Source organism: Phaenicophaeus curvirostris, chromosome 25 (genome assembly GCF_032191515.1).
Source record: "Phaenicophaeus curvirostris isolate KB17595 chromosome 25, BPBGC_Pcur_1.0, whole genome shotgun sequence".
Classification (NCBI taxonomy): Eukaryota; Metazoa; Chordata; class Aves; order Cuculiformes; family Cuculidae; genus Phaenicophaeus; species Phaenicophaeus curvirostris.
Window position 1 is genome coordinate 3,114,861 of NC_091416.1, and position 17,122 is coordinate 3,131,982.

The 17,122-nt window shown below is 51.6% G+C and overlaps 1 protein-coding gene across 1 annotated transcript; it reads left to right on the forward strand.

The window, feature by feature from the left end:
• The first annotated feature begins 349 nt into the window (after positions 1–349).
• On the forward strand, positions 350–16,420 carry C2CD2L (C2CD2 like). The gene is made up of 14 exons (XM_069876271.1): positions 350–580; positions 2,622–2,717; positions 3,181–3,300; positions 3,886–3,996; positions 5,084–5,197; positions 5,791–5,908; positions 6,073–6,196; positions 6,741–6,805; positions 7,381–7,508; positions 7,793–7,964; positions 8,690–8,791; positions 9,336–9,469; positions 9,934–10,216; positions 11,118–16,420. The coding sequence occupies exons 1-14, from the start codon at positions 350–352 to the stop codon at positions 11,336–11,338; spliced, it is 2,019 nt and encodes a 672-aa protein (XP_069732372.1). The 3' UTR covers positions 11,339–16,420.
• The last annotated feature ends 702 nt before the right edge of the window (positions 16,421–17,122 follow it).

The following is a 17,122-nucleotide window of genomic DNA, read 5'->3' on the forward strand; positions in this document are numbered from 1 at the left end:
GCCGCCCCCCCACTCCGCCCCGCCGCCTCCACCGCCCCGGAAGCGCCGGCGACGCCATCTTTGTCGCTGGCGCGCGGGGTTCCCTGCGGCGGCGCGGGAAGCCACCCCCTACCGCGGCCGTCTCCTTCATGCCGGAAGCGCCACGACCGCCATCTTTGTCGCTGGCGACGCGGGAGGCCACCCCCTTCATCCCGGAAGCGCCACGTTCGCCATCTTTGTTGCTGGCTCGCGGTTCCCTGCGGCGACGCGGGAGGCCACCCCCCCCCCCCCACCCATTTCCTTCACACCGGAAGCGCCGCGGCCGCCATGTTTGTGCCTGGCGCGCGGGGGCCCGCCCCTCGCGGCCGCCATGGGCGCGGACCCGGTGTGGGCCGCGCTGGTGCTGCTGTTCGCCGCGTCGCTGCTCACCGTGTCGGCCTGGCTGCTGCAGCACTGCCGGGCGGCGGCGGCGGCGAGGCGGAGGGCGGCGGCGGGGCGCGGGGCGGCGCCGCCGGCCGCCCTACTGGCGCTGCGGGCGCTGCGGGAGCCGTGGCGGCGCGCCTGGGTGCGGGCGCTGAACGGGCAGGCGAGGCGGCACGGGGTACGAGGGGAGCCCCGCGGCGGGGAGGGGCCCCGGGGGTGGGGAGTGGGGGGGGGCCGCGCTGGGGGAAGACGGTGAAATCCCGGAGCCGGGGTGGGACGGGGAAAGGGGGGGCCTTGAGAAGGTGAGCGGGTGCGTGAGGGCTGAGAGGAACAGGCTCCTGCAGGCTAGAGGAAGAGCGGCTAGAAAAGGTGCCTGGAGGAGAGGGACCTGGGGGTGTTGGTTGACAGGGACTGAACATGAGCCAGCAGGGGCCCAGGTGGCCAAGAAGGCCAATGGCATCTTGGCTTGGATCAGAAACGGCGCGACCAGCAGGTCCAGGGAGGTTCTTCTCCCTCTGGACTCGGCACTGGTGAGACCACTCCTCGAATCCTGGGGTCAGTTCTGGGCCCCTCACCACAAGAAGGATGTTGAGGCTCTGGAGCGAGTCCAGAGAAGAGCAACGAAGCTGGTGAAGGGGCTGGAGAACAGGCCTGATGAGGAACGGCTGAGAGAGCTGGGGGTGTTTAGCCTGGAGAAGAGGAGGCTGAGGGGAGACCTCGTTGCCCTCTCCAACTAGCTGAAAGGAGGTTGTGGAGAGGAGGGAGCTGGGCTCTTCTCCCAAGGGACAGGGGACAGGACAAGAGGGAATGGCCTCAAGCTCCACCAGGGGAGGTTTAGTCTGAACATCACAGAAGGTGTCACTGGTCCCTGGCAGAGGCTGCCCAGGGAGGGGGTTGAGTCCCCTTCCCTGGAGGGGTTTAAGGGACGGGTGGACGAGGTGCTGAGGGACATGGTTTAGTGTTTGATAGCAATGGTTGGACTCAATGATCCGGTGGGTCTTTTCCAACCCGGTGATTCTATGATTTATTCAAGAACTTTTGTGTTAGAACCTGTGGTGTCAGGAGGCAGCACTAGTAGAAGAAGAAGCAAGACCGGTTTAGACTAGGTTGTTGCAACATATTGCAAGGCTGAGTAACTTGTGTGCCCTGCGGAATTATGTTTTTGAGCAATGTCAGGAGCTGCCAAATGAGAAGAGAGTAGGGACTCAATAATATGAAAGCGCTAACTGTAATCGAAAACATTTTTTTAAGACATTACTCTTCCAGTCTTTTATAAGCTAGGTGCAACGAGGTGAAATCAGCCTCAGGTGAAGACAGCCATCTCCGTGTAGCCTCTGTGCACCTTCTGAAGAGCATGGAATAGGAGGCTTGTTCTGGACTGGGTGTTGTTCTAGTTTTGGGTTTGTAATGAAACCGTGTAACAGTCGGTCCTCCTGTCTGCCCGGATCTCAAAGGAGAAACTGCGTCTCCTTTTCCATGGTGCTTTGTGGTTTCTGGGAAAACCTTGGTTTAGAGCTGACGGCAGATCTGTCATTGGGAATGCACTAGCTTTGTCATAAAGAGCATTGCCCTGCGACCCTTTCCCCCCAGTCCCCTCTCCTCTGCACTTATTCTTGCATGAGGTCGAGGGAAGGACTCTAAGGCCTGATAGCGCTTGTCCCAGTTGCCAGCGGCAACTTCCCTGCTCCCAGTCTGGCTCCACCCCTGCTCTCCTTTCAAGTCCCGAGGGAAGCTGGGGATAGATTTTATGTGTAGAAGCAAGCGATCTCACTTTCTTCTGGGTAGACTAATTCTTAGCTCCTTTTGCTGTCACCTTTTTTTTTCATTTTAGCTGTACTAACTGGCAAAAAGCTGTAGGGGAACGCAGCTCTACAAAGCTGGGTTTGACAGGGGAATTGCTGTGGAGGAGAGGAGGGTTGTGAGGGATGCTTCTGCAGTGGAGATTGTAATCTAAACTACAATTTTTCATTCTCATTTAGGCCTGCCTGTCTGAAGTTAAGTTAGTGTTTGTGGGTCTAGGCCTTGGCTGGAGACCTTGTTCCATTTCTCTGTACGGACAAGCCAAGGAGGGTAGAATTGCAGTGCACAACAGTTCTGCGCGCTGGATTCATGGAACAGACTGCAGTGTCTCTTAGGCCCCACATCAGAATCATTCCTCCTCTTTGAATCTGTCGAGGGTACCTTGAATACTGGGTCCTAACAGAGTTCTCTTTTTGTAGAGTTCCGTGCAGATCACGTTTGAAGAGGGTCCTCAATTACCACCAGCCGCAAATATAAGTTGTGTGACGTGCACGGAACAGTCGGATCACAGCATGGTAAGACTTCGCTGTTCTGAACCGTATGGTGTGAGGCTTCTCTGTCGACTGATGGAGATTGCCGAGCCCTGCGTGGTGGGGATAGTGGAAACAGGAGTTTGGGGCGAGGTCTGTTGTTGAGTTTGGAGGTCGATGGGCTCGTGAGATTGTGGCTCTGGTGCATCAATGACCTCTGGGAGAGCCCCGGGAGCAGGTGTTTTGGTGGAGCTGGTGTGTATGGATGCTGAGCTCAAATATCAGGGTCCTGCTCGGAGAGGAGAAGAGAGCTCCTCTTGCTGGTAGATCTTTAATGCCTCACATACAGAGTCTGAACTGGCAGGTTTGCAGCATGGAACTGGGCCTGGGAGTGAGCCTGATGTTTTTTTCCTGCCACAATGGGTCAACTTTGCTTATCGCTTTAAGGTTTTTTACCATTGTGCAGCTGCCTCTCGCCAAATCTATAACTCCTTCCTTTTTCTTCTAGGTGCTATCCTGCCGTCTGTCAGCTGAGGCTGTCAAATTCCCCGTCTCTGTCACACAGCAGTCCCCGGCTGCTGTTTCCGTGGACACCTACCACGTCACCTTGACTGTGGTGCAGGCCCAGGTAATGGCTGTGAAAAGTTGGCATCAAACTTATTCTTTCACCTGAGCGCTTGCCAATCGAGGAAGAAGATGGCCTTGCCGTGCTGTCACTAATGCGTGGTGGGATGGCAAATATTCCTGATCGGCTGCTGAGTTGTGTTTTCTGAGTCTTGTTCTGCAGATCTTGGCTGCGTAACGTAGCCATAACAAAATCCAGAGACCCTGAGGGATGGCAGCACTCTGCGCTGTGTTTTTAAGCAGGTGTTTGAGAAGTGAAAACTCCTCAGAGTTCCAGTTCCCTTGCGGTGTTATGGATAGGAAAAGATGTGTCCTGTGCGCATGTTGAATTATGGTGTTTTCCTGGTTCTCGGTGTCGCTTTTGACTTATGATTTGTAAACAAATGACGATCTCTCAGTTTACAACTATTTTATGTTTTGTTTCCCTGGGTCAAGAGCTCCTATTGTTTTCCACGAGGGATACTCGGTCAGAGTTCCTACTGTTGCCCCAGTGCGAGGGCTTTTCAGCTGCTGAATCTGATGTGGGGCAAAAAAAAACCCTGGTGGAAACAGCTGCTGTTCCTGACTGTGTGTGTTTGTCCTGGGCCAGGTGGAGATCCACTTGGAGGAGATACAGAATGAAGGTCTCCTGGTGTCGTGGATGTTCAAGGACAGACCAGACCTGAACCTTTCGGTTCTTCCAAAACTTCAACTTCGTGAGGTGAGTGGTGAAGAGTGAGAGGCTGAACTCCGTGGAGGAAGGAGGGAGAGGCAGAAACAGCCTTGAGCCGTGGGGAAATATGCTGCGAAGGGGAGAGGTTGGCAACTGTCATGGACCTTGAGGGATACTAGCTCTGCTCTGTCAAAACAGCCCTCGAGAGGGCTGAAGCAGAACAGATCTCTGTTGTCTGAGTTTGGTGTAACACGCAAGTTGGAGCCTATGAGTCAAAAATTACTTTTGATTTACATAGGTCCTTCTGCTGTTGTCAGATGTAGAGCTACAAAATGAGCTGGGTTGGTTTGGTTTGTTTTCTTTTTTTTTGTTGGAGTGTTTTTGTTTGGGAGGGAGGCTTTTTGGAGATTAGTTTGTGGAACCCATGGGTGTTAGAGGTTTAATGAGCTGAAGGTGGGTGTGCTTGTGCTTCTGTGATCCAAATTGTAGACTCCTAGAAAGGTTTGAGTTGGAAGGGACCTTAAAGATCATCTATTTCCAACCTCCTTGCCGTGTGCAGGGACACCTCCCACTAGATCAGGCTGCTCAAGGCCCCATCCAACCTGGTCTTGAACGCTTCCAGGGATGGGACAGCCACAACTTTCCTGGACAACCTGTTCCAGTGTCTCACCATCCTCACTGAAGAATTTCCTCCTAATGTCTAGTCTAAATCTTCTCTCCAGTTTATAGCCATTCCCCCTAGTCCTATCACTACATGCCTTTTTGAAAAGTCCCTCCCCAGTTTTTCTTGCAGCTGTTACATGGAAGTTTTAAGCGCTGGCTAGAGAAAATATAGAATATGGGGAGAATTAATATGGAATATGGGAAGAGTACCTGGAACGTTATTATCAGGAGAGAGACTCTGAAGCGCTCTACAGCCTCAAGAGGCAGTTGGAACTGTGTGAGGAGAAAACGTGCCTGGGAGGTGGTGGAGTCCCCTTCCCTGGAGGAGTTTAAGGGACGGGTGGCCGAGGTGCTGAGGGACATGGGTTAGTGTTTGATGGGAATGGTTGGACTCAATGATCCGGTGGGTCTCTTCCAACCTGGTGATTCTATGATTCTATGACTTTCATGCATTTCGTCTTGATTTGTGAAGAACGAAGGGGGAGCGAATCTGTCCACCATCAAGGATCTGATCGAGGATACCATTGTCAGCACGCAGCCAGCGATGATGGTGAATCTGAAGGCCTGCCCTGCCGGAGCTGCTGCGGTAAGGCTCCCACCTCGTGTCATTCCTCTGCCTCAAACACTGGGTCCCAGCGTGCTTCTGAGGGCAGATGCTCAGGCAGGAATCCAAGGGTTGAGACTAGCTGTATCCTGGCCTGCACCGTCGTAGGGGTTGGGGTGATGTGACGCAGGGAGCAGGGATAACTAGAAACTGCTCTGGAAGGCAGCTCTGTACCTTGTTTGCTCAACACTGAGTGTTGGTGGTGTTGAGGTGGAGTGAGACTGCCCGAGATGCAGCTTTGTTTTGGCAGTCTTTCTGATGCTTTGAACAACAAGGCAGGACAGCCTTTACAGACATGAAATGGTCCGTGGTTTGTCATCTTCAGTTGTCTGTCTGGTACCCAGCAAGCTTGTTTTTGCCTGTCTCTTTGAATTTCCCACCTGAAAGCACGTGGGGCACCACCAGAGGTCAATAGCTTGGGAACCTGCAGCGTCTCTTGATGTCTCTGTGGGTATATGCACAGAGGAGGTGTGAGGAACTATTTAGTAGATGCGAGGACAAACGCTGTGTACCTTGCTGCTGCCTGCTGGTGAGTGAATGATAAAGGCGTTGGTCTCACTTTTGTTGTTCCTCAGGTAACTAGCAATAAGTTGACTCGAGAGTCCCCGTCCAGAGCAGCAGCAGCCCCTCAGGGTTCTAAGCTGTTGCTCCGGAGTCTTCGAGTGTTGAACTTGGGCTGCCAGGGGAAGGGAGGTAAGCGTGAAAACACTCGTGATCTGCAAGGGCAAGCATGCAGGTGGTGAGATTGGAGTGAGTGGATGTTTTGGTCAGGGTTGAGTGGAGAAGAGGGGTGTATGTCTGCTGAGCCGTTTCCCTGTGTTGGAAGTGCACACATGCGCTCTGTCCCTCTGTTGTAGGAGTTGGGGAGATCCGCTGCGTGGCAGAGCTGGACAGCCCCCTGCAGCAGAAGCGGACGAGGCCGTTGACAGCCAGCACTGCCGGTGCTGCAGCAGAGATGGAGTGGAACGAGGAGTTGCTTCTGTAAGTGTCTCCCCTCCTTCTGTCTGGCGCAGCAAAGGGAGGCTGGTATGGATTCTCGGTGTTCTGACTGCACCGCAGAACTGATGCGGGTGGTGCAGAGGTGAGGTCTGTGCCGCAGGGCAGTGTGTTTTTGTGCTGCCCATGTGCCACGGTACCAATTCTGGCAATTTGCCCCAGCTTGCGTACGTATTTCCCACTCTCCTGGACACTCTGTGTTTTAACTGGGTGGGTAGAAGCGCTGGTTACAGGTGGCGTTGTGGGAGCATCATGTGTGGAAGACCCGGAGTGTAAATCAGCCTTCAAGACAGATTGTCCTTTCTGCTTCCCTTGGCAGGCGACACAGTCCTGCAAGGGACTTGAACTGGAGTTCTCTTGTTCTGTGCAGTGTGCTGACCCTTGTTGTGTCCTCCACACACTTGGAACTTTGGAAAGGGTGACGAGGTGTCTGAGATTTGAGGGAGGGAAGATGAGGATGGGACTGTTTGCTCTGTGGCTGGTTTGCAAGGATTGCCTTATGCCAGCCTGTCTTTTTCTGTTTCGACAGGGAGCTGGGACCTAGAAGTAAAGAGCTGAAGCTACAGGTGCTGGGGAACAGTGATGGAGGGGGAAGTGAGTATGGACAGCCATGAGAGGGACTGTAAGATGGGGAGATGAAAATGGCTAAGGGGCTTTTTATGCTTTGAGCCTATGGTAGTTTTGTTTTGGGATGGTGTGCAATGAAGTGTACAAAGGATGTTTGTATCCAACTTTATACGAGCCTCTAAGCAAAATAACTCTGGAGCCTGTTGTTCTTAGTGAAACATTCTGACCTTATTGGTACCCAGGAGGTTCTTGTGTCCTGCCTGTCTCCATTCTGAAGTAGGAGAGGGATGTAGGGATTTGCCCCAGTGTATTGAGAAAACGTTGCAGAAGGCTCTTAACTCTGTAGATTTGTACTTGGTCAAGGACTAACCGCAGCCTCTATTTCTGATGGTCACCTCTTTAAGGGAGACAGTTTCTGGATTGGTTAGCAGGAGCAAAGGAATGCTGCCTGCACCTTCTTCGCTTTGAGCTTGGGAACTATTGGGTGGGGATCTGCTTAGCTGGGGCCCGCAGGGCTGCTTCCCAAAACCAGGGGTTGCCTGGGAGACACCTGAGGCGCTGAGGTCATGCGGTGTGTTTTGTTTTCCTGTTCCTTCCCGCAGATGTGCTGCTGGCACATGCCACGCTGTTACTTGATTCTTTGGGCAAACAGCCATCTGGGAGACAGGTCTGCTCACTGGCCCCTGGAGCTGGGCAGTCACTGGCAGCTGAAGCTACCATTATATTGGAGGTGAGCTCCCGACTGCAAAAACTTGACGCAAATACGTGTTGCAGGAGCATTCAGGATGCGAGCCTCTAGCAGGAGACGAGTGTGATAAGGCCTGGTCTCATTGCAGACCCTTAGGCCAAGGAGGGGTTGTCACCTGGGCCCTGGTCCCTGAGCCTCCCTCCACACAGCTGATGTCGTAGCAGGGGTGGATCCTTGGTGCCTGGAGCAGTAGGTTGTCACCTATATGCCTGCCTTCCTGTACGGGAGGAGGAGAGCCTCTCTGAGCTGTGCTTTACTCCTTGTAGCTGCTATTCCAGGAGTCTCCCGCGTCTCTGAATGCTCAGCACGCCTCATCTCTGCGAACTAGCATCACTCCCACTAAGAAGGTGGAGATGGACAGGACCATCATGCCTGATGGCACCATCGTCACCACTGTCACCACGATCCAGTCCCGACCTAAGGCAGACTGCAAACTGGGTGAGGATGCCCCGCGGCAGGCATCTTCTGTGGGCGGCCGCGGCCTCCGCTGCGATATTCCCAAGGCAGCAGCAAAACTGTTTAGCCGTTGTATGTGGTAGTTGCTGCAGACTTGCACCTTGCGTGGTGTTTTTGGCTTCTGGCTCAGAACGTGGGCATCGTTGCCGTTCTCTTAGGGTCTTGTGGCTGGCTGGAGACTCATGTGTAACCTTGGGGGGAAGGAATGGATACAGCCCTATGTTTGGGGGAAGGCTAGAGAGGGACGAGCTTCTCCAACACCTTTTGGTGATGAGAGGTCTTGAGTCTAACGTGTATGCCGCTGCATAATCTCTGCATGATGTCGGGGTAAGCGTTTTGCTACTCCTCCTGCATTTTCTTCACTGCTAAAGAAGTTACGCTGTAGGTACTGAATGTGGAGCTGAAAGCAGGTGACCTTGCTTACTACTAGTTGTTGCTGCTTGCGGTCTGACATCCTGATGAATGTGGTCCTGGATATTCCATGAGTTGGGACTGGGAAACAGCATGAAGGGAGTCTTGTGACGGGATTGCTTCATGTGTATTTTTTCAATAGGTTCCTTAGCACTTTGAGCCGCGAAGCCTCTGCAGACTCTGTGCACACTGGAGGCTTTTTGGGGTTGTGCATGCAGGGAGCCACAATCCAGTTGTGAAGTTGCTTAAGCTTCATCTCCACTTACTGGTGTCTCTGTCTCTCTTTCACTGTGAAGATTCACCATCCAGGTCGCCTTCCAAGGTGGAAGTGACTGAAAAGAAGACAACGGTGCTTTTGGAGAGTGGCTGCCCTCGTGGCCCCTTGCCCAGTGGTAGCCGTAAGTGCTTGGAAATCCAAGGCTTTTGCCAGAGCGTTCCTTAGTCTTTCTTGAAGAGTAGCATTGTGGATGTGGGTCACTGAACTCCTCTTCATTTGCAGAAGAGAATGTTTAAGTGCCCAAGTGTAGGCAGGGGCGGAGGGGTGGTGGGGAGTGGGGGCGGGTAAAAGGAACTCGACTTTGGCTATCCAGTCTGTGGCTCTGGGTGTTTCCGTGCTTGACAAGAACATTCCAGGCTATCCAGACCCAAAGAGCTTTGCTTACCCTGTACTCAGGGCTCTGATTGTCTCAGGGACAGCACTGCAGCTGTGGTGACAGTTTGTGGCCAAGGCAGCCCAAACTCTTGGGAGTCTTTGGAAGTCTTTGTTGGGTGGGAAAAGTATTTTGATGATATGCCTGAAATGCCAGTTTCTGAAAAGAGCTGAGAACTGTACGGAATAAATTCTGTTCTCTACCTTTGTGCACATGTCGTTCCAATTACAAGCATCCTCTTGCCCACGCTGAAGGTTTCTACTTCAAGCATTGGTGTCTTTCTTGGGTGCAGGGGATAACCATATGCCCAATGGCTTGGATCCGGTGGCCGAAACGGCGATCAGGCAGCTAACCGAGACGAATAACAAGCCTGTCAAGAAAACTCCAACAAAACGTAGCACGCTGATCATCTCAGGAGTTTCCAAGGTCTGTGGTATTTCTAGTCTGGGAGTTTGTTTCTAAGGATGCACATGTGAGACCACCCTCTCTTGTAGGAAGTGTGGGAAGGTTCCAGCACAGGCAACTTGCTTGGCAGAAGCCTTTTGGTGTTCCCTTGCAGCTTGTTACTGCTTCTTAGTGAGCGTCAGAGGTACCTCGCTGGCCTGCAGGCAGCTGTCAGTGGGAGCTCACAAAGAGGCGTAGCTGGTTGGGAACCTTGTGGAGAATCTGGGTTCTCCTTGGACTTGGGTAGAGGAGTGAAGGAGGTGCTGCAGAACACTTTGGAATCAGCTCTGTTCCAGTATGTTTCAGCAAAAGAGTGGTGACTGTGTGTCAGTGCTGTCTAGCACTGGTGATAGGAACTGGAGCATCCATATGACTGGGAGAAGGGAGATGAATGCAATCCTTTAGACCCTGTCTTCCTGTCTGTCTGACCTTCTAAACTGCTCCAGGTACCCATCGCTCAAGATGAAATGGCCCTTTCTCTGGGTTATGCCGCATCCTTGGAGGCCACAGCGTGCGGGGATTCTGCAGCAGAGCGCACAGCTGACCAGATGCACAATTCTACCGAATCATCACGGCGGCTGGAAGCGTCACCCTCAGGACAAAGGGCCAGTCAGGAGCTGGATGACACGACGCGGTCAGACATCTCAGAGAGACCATCGGTGGAAGACGTTGAGTCTGAAACTGGCTCCACAGGAGCCCTTGAGACCAGAAGCTTGAAAGATCACAAAGGTAAGGGTGAACCATTAGATGGTAGCTCACGTTAGCCTGTTGTACTTGAGGACAAAGTGATGTCTGAGTTTTCCACTCGAGTGTGGAGGCTGCAACTAGCTTTTGGCATGGTGAAGAGCAGCTTCTGCTGGAGTCTGGAAGAGCCTGCCTGTCTCACACACTTCCCGCTGGAGCAGTTCCAAACTCCTCTAATTGCAGGTGTCCGATTCTTGTGGCCTCTTCAGTTTCTGTGCTCTCTTAGGTGGCAGCTTGCATGTTCCCCAGAACCTCCTTTCACTCCCTGGCCCCTAGGTCCATAAGTCAGGTGCTTGTCTGTAAATAAATGATTCCTCCTCCGAATTCAGCTGCCTCTGGCACTGAAATAGAGGCCACCTCACAATGTGGATTTTACGTGCCTCGATGCCCTCCTCCTTTCTCTGTTAGCATCAAAGCAGACAATGACTTTAACACAAAGTCTCTGCTTTTAAACAGAGCTCTGATTTGTCTCCAGATTTGGGCATCTTGTGAAACTGTGGGCAGTTGTTCTGGAGACTTGATGACCAGCTAACCCGGGTGCCCTTGAGGCGGCTTTTCTAGTCTGAGAGGCCATTTTTCTGCTGCGTGTTCCTCCTAGTGTCTCCATATGCAGATACTCTCACTTGTTTTCCATTCATATGTGTTTCCTATTACAATTCTGCTCCCTTCCACTGAAGGGAGGATGTTATTTAAATGGAAGTTTTCACATTTGACGTTACAGTTAGTGAAGCAGGTTGGTGGTATTGCGGTCTGTCCTTATAGTTGGAAGCTGGGATTTGCCGACCTGCCACGTGCTTCCACCTCTTGGGGTGTGTTCGTTGCCCCCAAGACTCGCCAGGGCAGGATGCTGTCATGGTTTCTGTCTCCTTCCTTTCTCTCTCTGCAGTCAGCTTTCTTCGGAGCGGTACCAAGCTCATTTTCCGGAGAAGGAGCAAGCAGAAGGAAGCAGGCCTGAGCCAGTCACACGATGACTTGTCCAACGTCACTGCCAACTCTGCCACTAGGAAGAAAACTGGGAGCTTCTCTCGCCGGCTCATCAAACGCTTCTCTTTCAAGTCTAAATCCAAACCCAAAGCTAGCGACAGCACAACAGCGGGTGAGAATTGAAGCAGGGAGAAGCCTGTTGGAAAGGCTGTGCAGAGATCCTTTTCTAGTCTCTTGTCTTACCACTCCGCGGTATTTGTGATCTGCAGTCCAGTTACTTCCAACCCTGGCTAAGGGAAGACACCCCAGTGCTTTACGCCATCTGGGGATCGGAGGTGGCAAACCTGGAGCTTAGGCCGCTCGTCTGCCTCGGCTCAGCCCTCTCTGATTGTCGTACCCCACCATGCTCTCCCAGAAAATCCAGGTGGCATGCTAATCCCTGCAGAGGTCCCAGGAGCTGCGGAAGCGACTCTGCCTGCGTAGCTGTCTGGCATCACCGGGTGTGGCCTGGAAAGGGCAGGAGGGCCTCTCAAGTGGCAGCCCTCGGAGTTAAAGATTGAGAAACTAAAGGGTTGGCTGTGTTGCTACGTTGCCGAGAATTGTGGGTTGTAGCCTCACTCAGCTCTTCTAGCGTGATAACAACGCGGTTGCTGGGCATGTGAATGCACTTACTGCTTCTGCTTGGTGCAGAGGCTGTACCCGGACTGAGGCGCAGAGCGGGGCGATGTGTTCCCGGGCTGTGAGCTGTCAAGAGAACAAGCTGCGGTTCTCAGCCTGGCTCTGCCGTTGGAACCAGACGGTGCTGAGGGGGGCCTGCTTCCTGTGCCGCGCCAGTGATGGAAGGAGTCTCTAAGAAGAAGGAAGTTTTAACCACTGGGCGAGTTTTTGTAGAAGCCCGAGCCCTTGCATGTGCGCCTGGTCGGTCCTGTCGGTGCTGCTGCTCCAGGAGGCAGCGCTCCTCCTGCATTCCTGTTCTTCGGTGGGGAAGGGGCTGTCCTGCACGTGTGCACTAGCTGTTGTATGAGTGGAACACTTCCCCTTGGGGCCAGTTGGGTGTATTTCCAGCAGGGCACCAAGCCATCTTCCAGACCTGCGGAACCCCTGGGCTCTCACACTCTGTTGGTTCTCACGCTGAGGACCCTCAGCGCGCTGGGGATGGACGGCAAGGAATGTAGTGATGCTAGCAAAAGGGTGGCCTGATGTGGAGCCTGAAGCCACGTGGCAGAAAGAGGCAAGAGTTTTACACGTTTTCACTGATCAAGGGGTTTCCTGTAGTAGAAGACTTTCTTGATTGCACCTGGTGTTTCTGTTCTTCTAGCAAACGCCATCCACCATCTTCAAAGAGTGGGCATTTCCGCTGTGGGTATTCACGGAGGGAGAGGCGTGCAGGAGAAAATCCACTCCTTGTGGAGGAGGAGGCTGCCCTTGTAGACAAATGGTTTCCCATCTCCTGGTGTTCGCACGTTGCAAATATGCCCAGGGGCCCTGTTCAGGTAGCGTAATGAAGCTCTTTGGAGGAATCCTCATGCGCTGTCAGTGCGCCTGGTTTGAATGGAAGCTCCTGCTGTCCTGTGGGGTTTAGAGTTAAGGAGATGGGGCAAAGGGGAGGAGAAACCTCATTGTAGAGGGATTAATCAGGGCTAGCTGGATTCACCAGCTCTGCTTTGCTGTTTGATACTCCCGAGGTGGGGACTGTCACCTCACCTTATGCGGGATGTGACCAGCTGAGAAAGCAGTTGTTTAATGCGCACTGTTAAGAGAACACGTCGTGTTCTTTAGAAGGACAAATCCTGGCTTACTGGTATGGTCGTTGTGCGCCATTTCCAAAGACTGGAATGTGTTCCGTATGCTGCTGCAAAAGGATTTACAGATGGGAATGTCAGGGCATCTCTTGAAAATGTCTGGAGGAAGGAAAGGTCAGAGCTGCCCAGAGCTTGAACTGAAAGTGCCGGTGCACGCCAGCAGGAGGGACTCATTCCTTTTTCTCCTGCCAATTCCCTACGAAGTTTGGGCATGTGTGAGAAGCTGGCTGAACAAGAACCTCTTCTCCATCTGTTTGGTTTGGTCCAGGAGTCTTTCTGTGGTCCCTGAGCACTTTCATGTCTTTTATCCTTTGTTTCTTTCCTCATCCACATGGTACTGTGGCTTTTTTCGCAGCTCTGTGCCCTTCAGATGTCGGAGCGCTTGCCATTTCTCATTGAAAAAGCACTTTCCTCAATGCAAGTGACTGGTTCCTGCTGCTGGAAGATGGCAATCTGCGGCTTGCCTCTTGCGCTCTGGTTTGATGTAGCTTTTCTTTGCTGGGTCAGTGCAGTGTCACCTGCAGCATTGTCCTTCCTAGGCGTGCCCTTGTTCCCAGAGCTTGGGATAGGAAGTGGCTTTGGTTCCAGTTCCGCATTCTCTCTTGTAGCTGTGACTGCCTGTGTCAGGAACAGTGTTTGACTCTTCGTTTTCAGGTTTTGTTCTTTTTTAATACCTTATCAAGGTTGCTTTGAATAAAAAGTGCTGCCAGGGCTAGCAATTTTTTTTTTGTTGTGCGCTCCAGGTGACAAAAGCAAGTGAGGTTCATGTCCCACAAACACGTGCCTAGATTTTGACTGAAATATTTTGATCAGGCTCCAAGAAAGGGGGTGATGGGAAACCTAGGAGTAAAACCAAAGCTTGAATTCCTCACCGGCCTTGGGGACTGAGGATCTCTTTGTATTCGTGGTAAGTGTGCAATTCCTGCCATACATCCATATGCTTTCCTAAATCTGTTCCCGGTTTGTTGGCTCCAGGCTACGCCTGCTGATGAATCACAGCAGAGGTCCTGGGTTTGATTTTGAGCTTTGACTTGGCAGAAGACTTATCTGGGAGGCATCTCCTGTGCTGCAGTCTGTGGAATGAATGGCAAATGGGATGCATGATGGGTGGTGTGTATCTTCCCTTGAGTTTTTCACAGTGCTCTTTATCACGGGCAGTAAATTGCTTTGAAGGCTTGTGTCTGATCGCTTGTGAAGGAGAGGGATGTTGTCCAGTGCTGACAGAGCACATCCCCAGACGTGAACTCTCACACCCTCTTGTGAGTCCTAGTGATGTGCTTTCTGTCATTTCATTGCTTTCCAAAGTCATGCAGTGTAGAACTAATATTGTAAACTTTTGTCTTCTTCCATATGTTTGGGGTAAGTGCGGAATGTTTTTCAGGATGCTTGGATAAACTGTTTGAGGGACAGAGAGGGAATGGCTCAGCTGTGTGCACGGGGACACTTTTGGTTCTGATGTGCTTCTGATTATCGTGTTGATCCTTTCTCTTCATATCCACATATCGTTTCATTTCCCACGTGCACAGTTGTTCTCACCCCCCAAGTAGCAGGCTACTTGTTAATCTAACGAAGTCTTAGTTATGTGAGCCACACTTGTGGCTTCATAAAGCCAAGAACAGTAATGAATCTGCCTTGTGGAGAAGGTCTGATTATTGGTGTGAGAAATGATTCTTCTATCCTAATCTTCTCTGAAGGAAAAGGAAGGTCACAGAGGTCTTTGGCTTCCAGAAGCTGTAAAGGCAGCATCCCAGGGAGTTTTCCCCCGTGGAACTTAAATATCTTTTGTATTTAATCCCTGCTTTTCCCTGTTGAGCTTCTTCCAAATACCCGAGCCCTCACCTTGATGCCATCGTGGGGTCTGTGGCATTTCAGAATGCCTGGGACCACAGAGCAACCCCAGTGCATGGCACAGTCTGCCATCCGACTTCTTAGACTGGAACGATCTGCAGTTGCCAGGTTGCTGTCTCAGGGTAGGCTCAGTATTTGCACCTTGTGAAATTGGCCTTCAATCGAACGAGAGGGGCAAGAGGAGCGGCAGAGCAGCTTTAAGACACGGAGGCTTCTGCAGGAGCTCAGCCTGTGTATGAGGGCCTGCGTTCCAAATGCTGCGTTTCACTGTTGGTTGTGCAAGTAGAAACGGTGACTGGTGAATGAAGCCAAAGTATACGTATTTTTATTTCTTTGGGGTGTTTTGTTTCTGTTTTGGCTGAGCAGAGTTTCTAGAACCTGTACGTGATGTATATTTTTACTTCTCAGAAGAAAACAGATTTCCCTAGCTGTAAACATGCTTTTAAGTACATTTCTGTCTGAATATGTTCTCTCCCCATGTTTCAGTAAGGCTTTTTAAGAGGCTTCCTGTCATAAAAGCCCTTGGCATCCTCCTGAGGTGAGAGAAGATGAGAACGCAGGAAGAAATAAAGGGAACCGCAAAACCTGAGAGTTTTGGGAGCGCCATAGGCTTTAGCATGACAGCTCTCTGCCTGAGGCCTGATACTTGGAGAGTCGTTGAGGGCAGAGGGACTGTGTACTCATTTGCACACACTAGTAATTAGAGCCCTCTGCGAAGACCCGTACCAGTCATGCTGCAGAGTGGCAGGAGAGCAGCCTTGCTAGTTTCTGTAGCTTCTGTGAAATGTGTCTCTGTGACCTCCACAGGGGCAAACAAAGTCCAGCTTCTGCCTTGCAAGAACCTTGTGCTGCTTTTGGGGTGGGGATGGGTTTTCGGGTTGAAAACCACTTGCCAGCTGGGCAGAAAACAGTGCTGTGGAGGTGACTGTGATGAAAACTTTGTCAAACTTCACAGAGAGCCATAGCAACACGCTGTTTCTAGACTAGAACCGAGCACAGGGCAAAGCATATGCTTAAAAGTAGTTTTGTTCCACCCCTTTTCTTTAGTGATGCCACTTCCTTCCTGCAATAGCTTCTCTTGGTTCCTTGTTGGCTGAACCTACAGAGAAGGAATTTCCTGGGTAGCTGGCGAGATGCTTGGACGTTGGGGGGGCTGGTGTTTGTGTGGTTTTGGGGTCTCGGTTTTGCCTTGTTCTCCCCTCAGGTCACGGCGAGCGTCATGGTAGAGTAACGATCCCAGTGGTGGCCCAGCTCCTGGGAAAGGTCTCTGTACTTGCGATATCGCAGCTCCTTCTACAGGCATGACTGCTCCCCACCACCTTTCCTTGCTCGAACAGGTACTGGACCAAATACCCACACTGAATCGGAACTAGTGCCCTTCCGTGCGTGCTCTTTTGTACTTTGATGCCTTCTCTCTGGGTGGATCATTTTAAACCCAGATCGTTTAAAGGAAAAGAAATAGGAACTGTATAGTTATTTAAGAGATGAGTATAAAATGACTTAATTTGGACTAAACGAATGAAGTTCTTGCAGCTTTGTAAATGTTGAAGAATTCCATTGCTGTGTAATGGCTGAACCTGTTAACTTATTAAACCTCGTGGAAGTCAAAACCTGATCCTGAGTCTGATTTTATCACTGCTGGAGTTTGATGGGGAGGGCTTTGGCTTTCCAGAAGTTCAGGGAGGAAGCTGATTTGTAACCATCTTCTATAAGACTGTCAGAGCCACACGTGCAGTGAGGGAGCTGCTGCCATGGCACAAAAATCCTCCAACCGCCCTGAATCTGATTTTGCGTTGGAGGGAATAAAATCTGACTTGGTGGGGAAAAAAAAATCCTAAAATTGCAGCTCATGGGAAAGCCAAATCCAGCTGGATTAGTGCAGCTTGAAAGCAAAAGAAAGCAAAAGTTTCTCTACCTAGCTAGCAGCTACCCCAGTGAATTTCCACTTCTAAAGATCCCACGACTACAGTGATAAAGTGCTATGACTACTTGCCACTGATGTGTCCCTTATCTTCATATTTTCCTCCTTTGTTTGTTCGCCATACATGTTCTTTTCCTACTATCCCGCGGGTCTTGGTAACGATTCCAAGGTCTCAAGCTAGCGAGCATGAGAGCATCAGCCGCTTGCTCCGTGCTTGCTGCTGATACCGTGCTGGTATCACCAGTGGAACCTTTTATTCCCACAACCCTGTATGGGTGGCTGATTGACTTTGATGGGCTCACCTGGAGTTGCTGGATTGCGATTGAGTGTGGATGTTTGGCAGGGAAACATTCTTGTTGTTGATGCAGCTGCTGCTTCCAAAATCCACTTGTGTTG

What these genes read in the sequence shown, in the direction of transcription:
- C2CD2L (XM_069876271.1), top strand. Translation starts at nt 350, where the DNA reads ATGGGCGCGGACCCGGTGTGGGCCGCGCTGGTGCTGCTGTTCGCCGCG. An exon ending in TGACTGTGGTGCAGGCCCAG is followed by an intron (nt 3,301 to 3,885) that starts GTAATGGCTGTG and finishes GTCCTGGGCCAG; the next exon opens with GTGGAGATCCACTTGGAGGA. An exon ending in TAAGGCAGACTGCAAACTGG is followed by an intron (nt 7,965 to 8,689) that starts GTGAGGATGCCC and finishes TTCACTGTGAAG; the next exon opens with ATTCACCATCCAGGTCGCCT.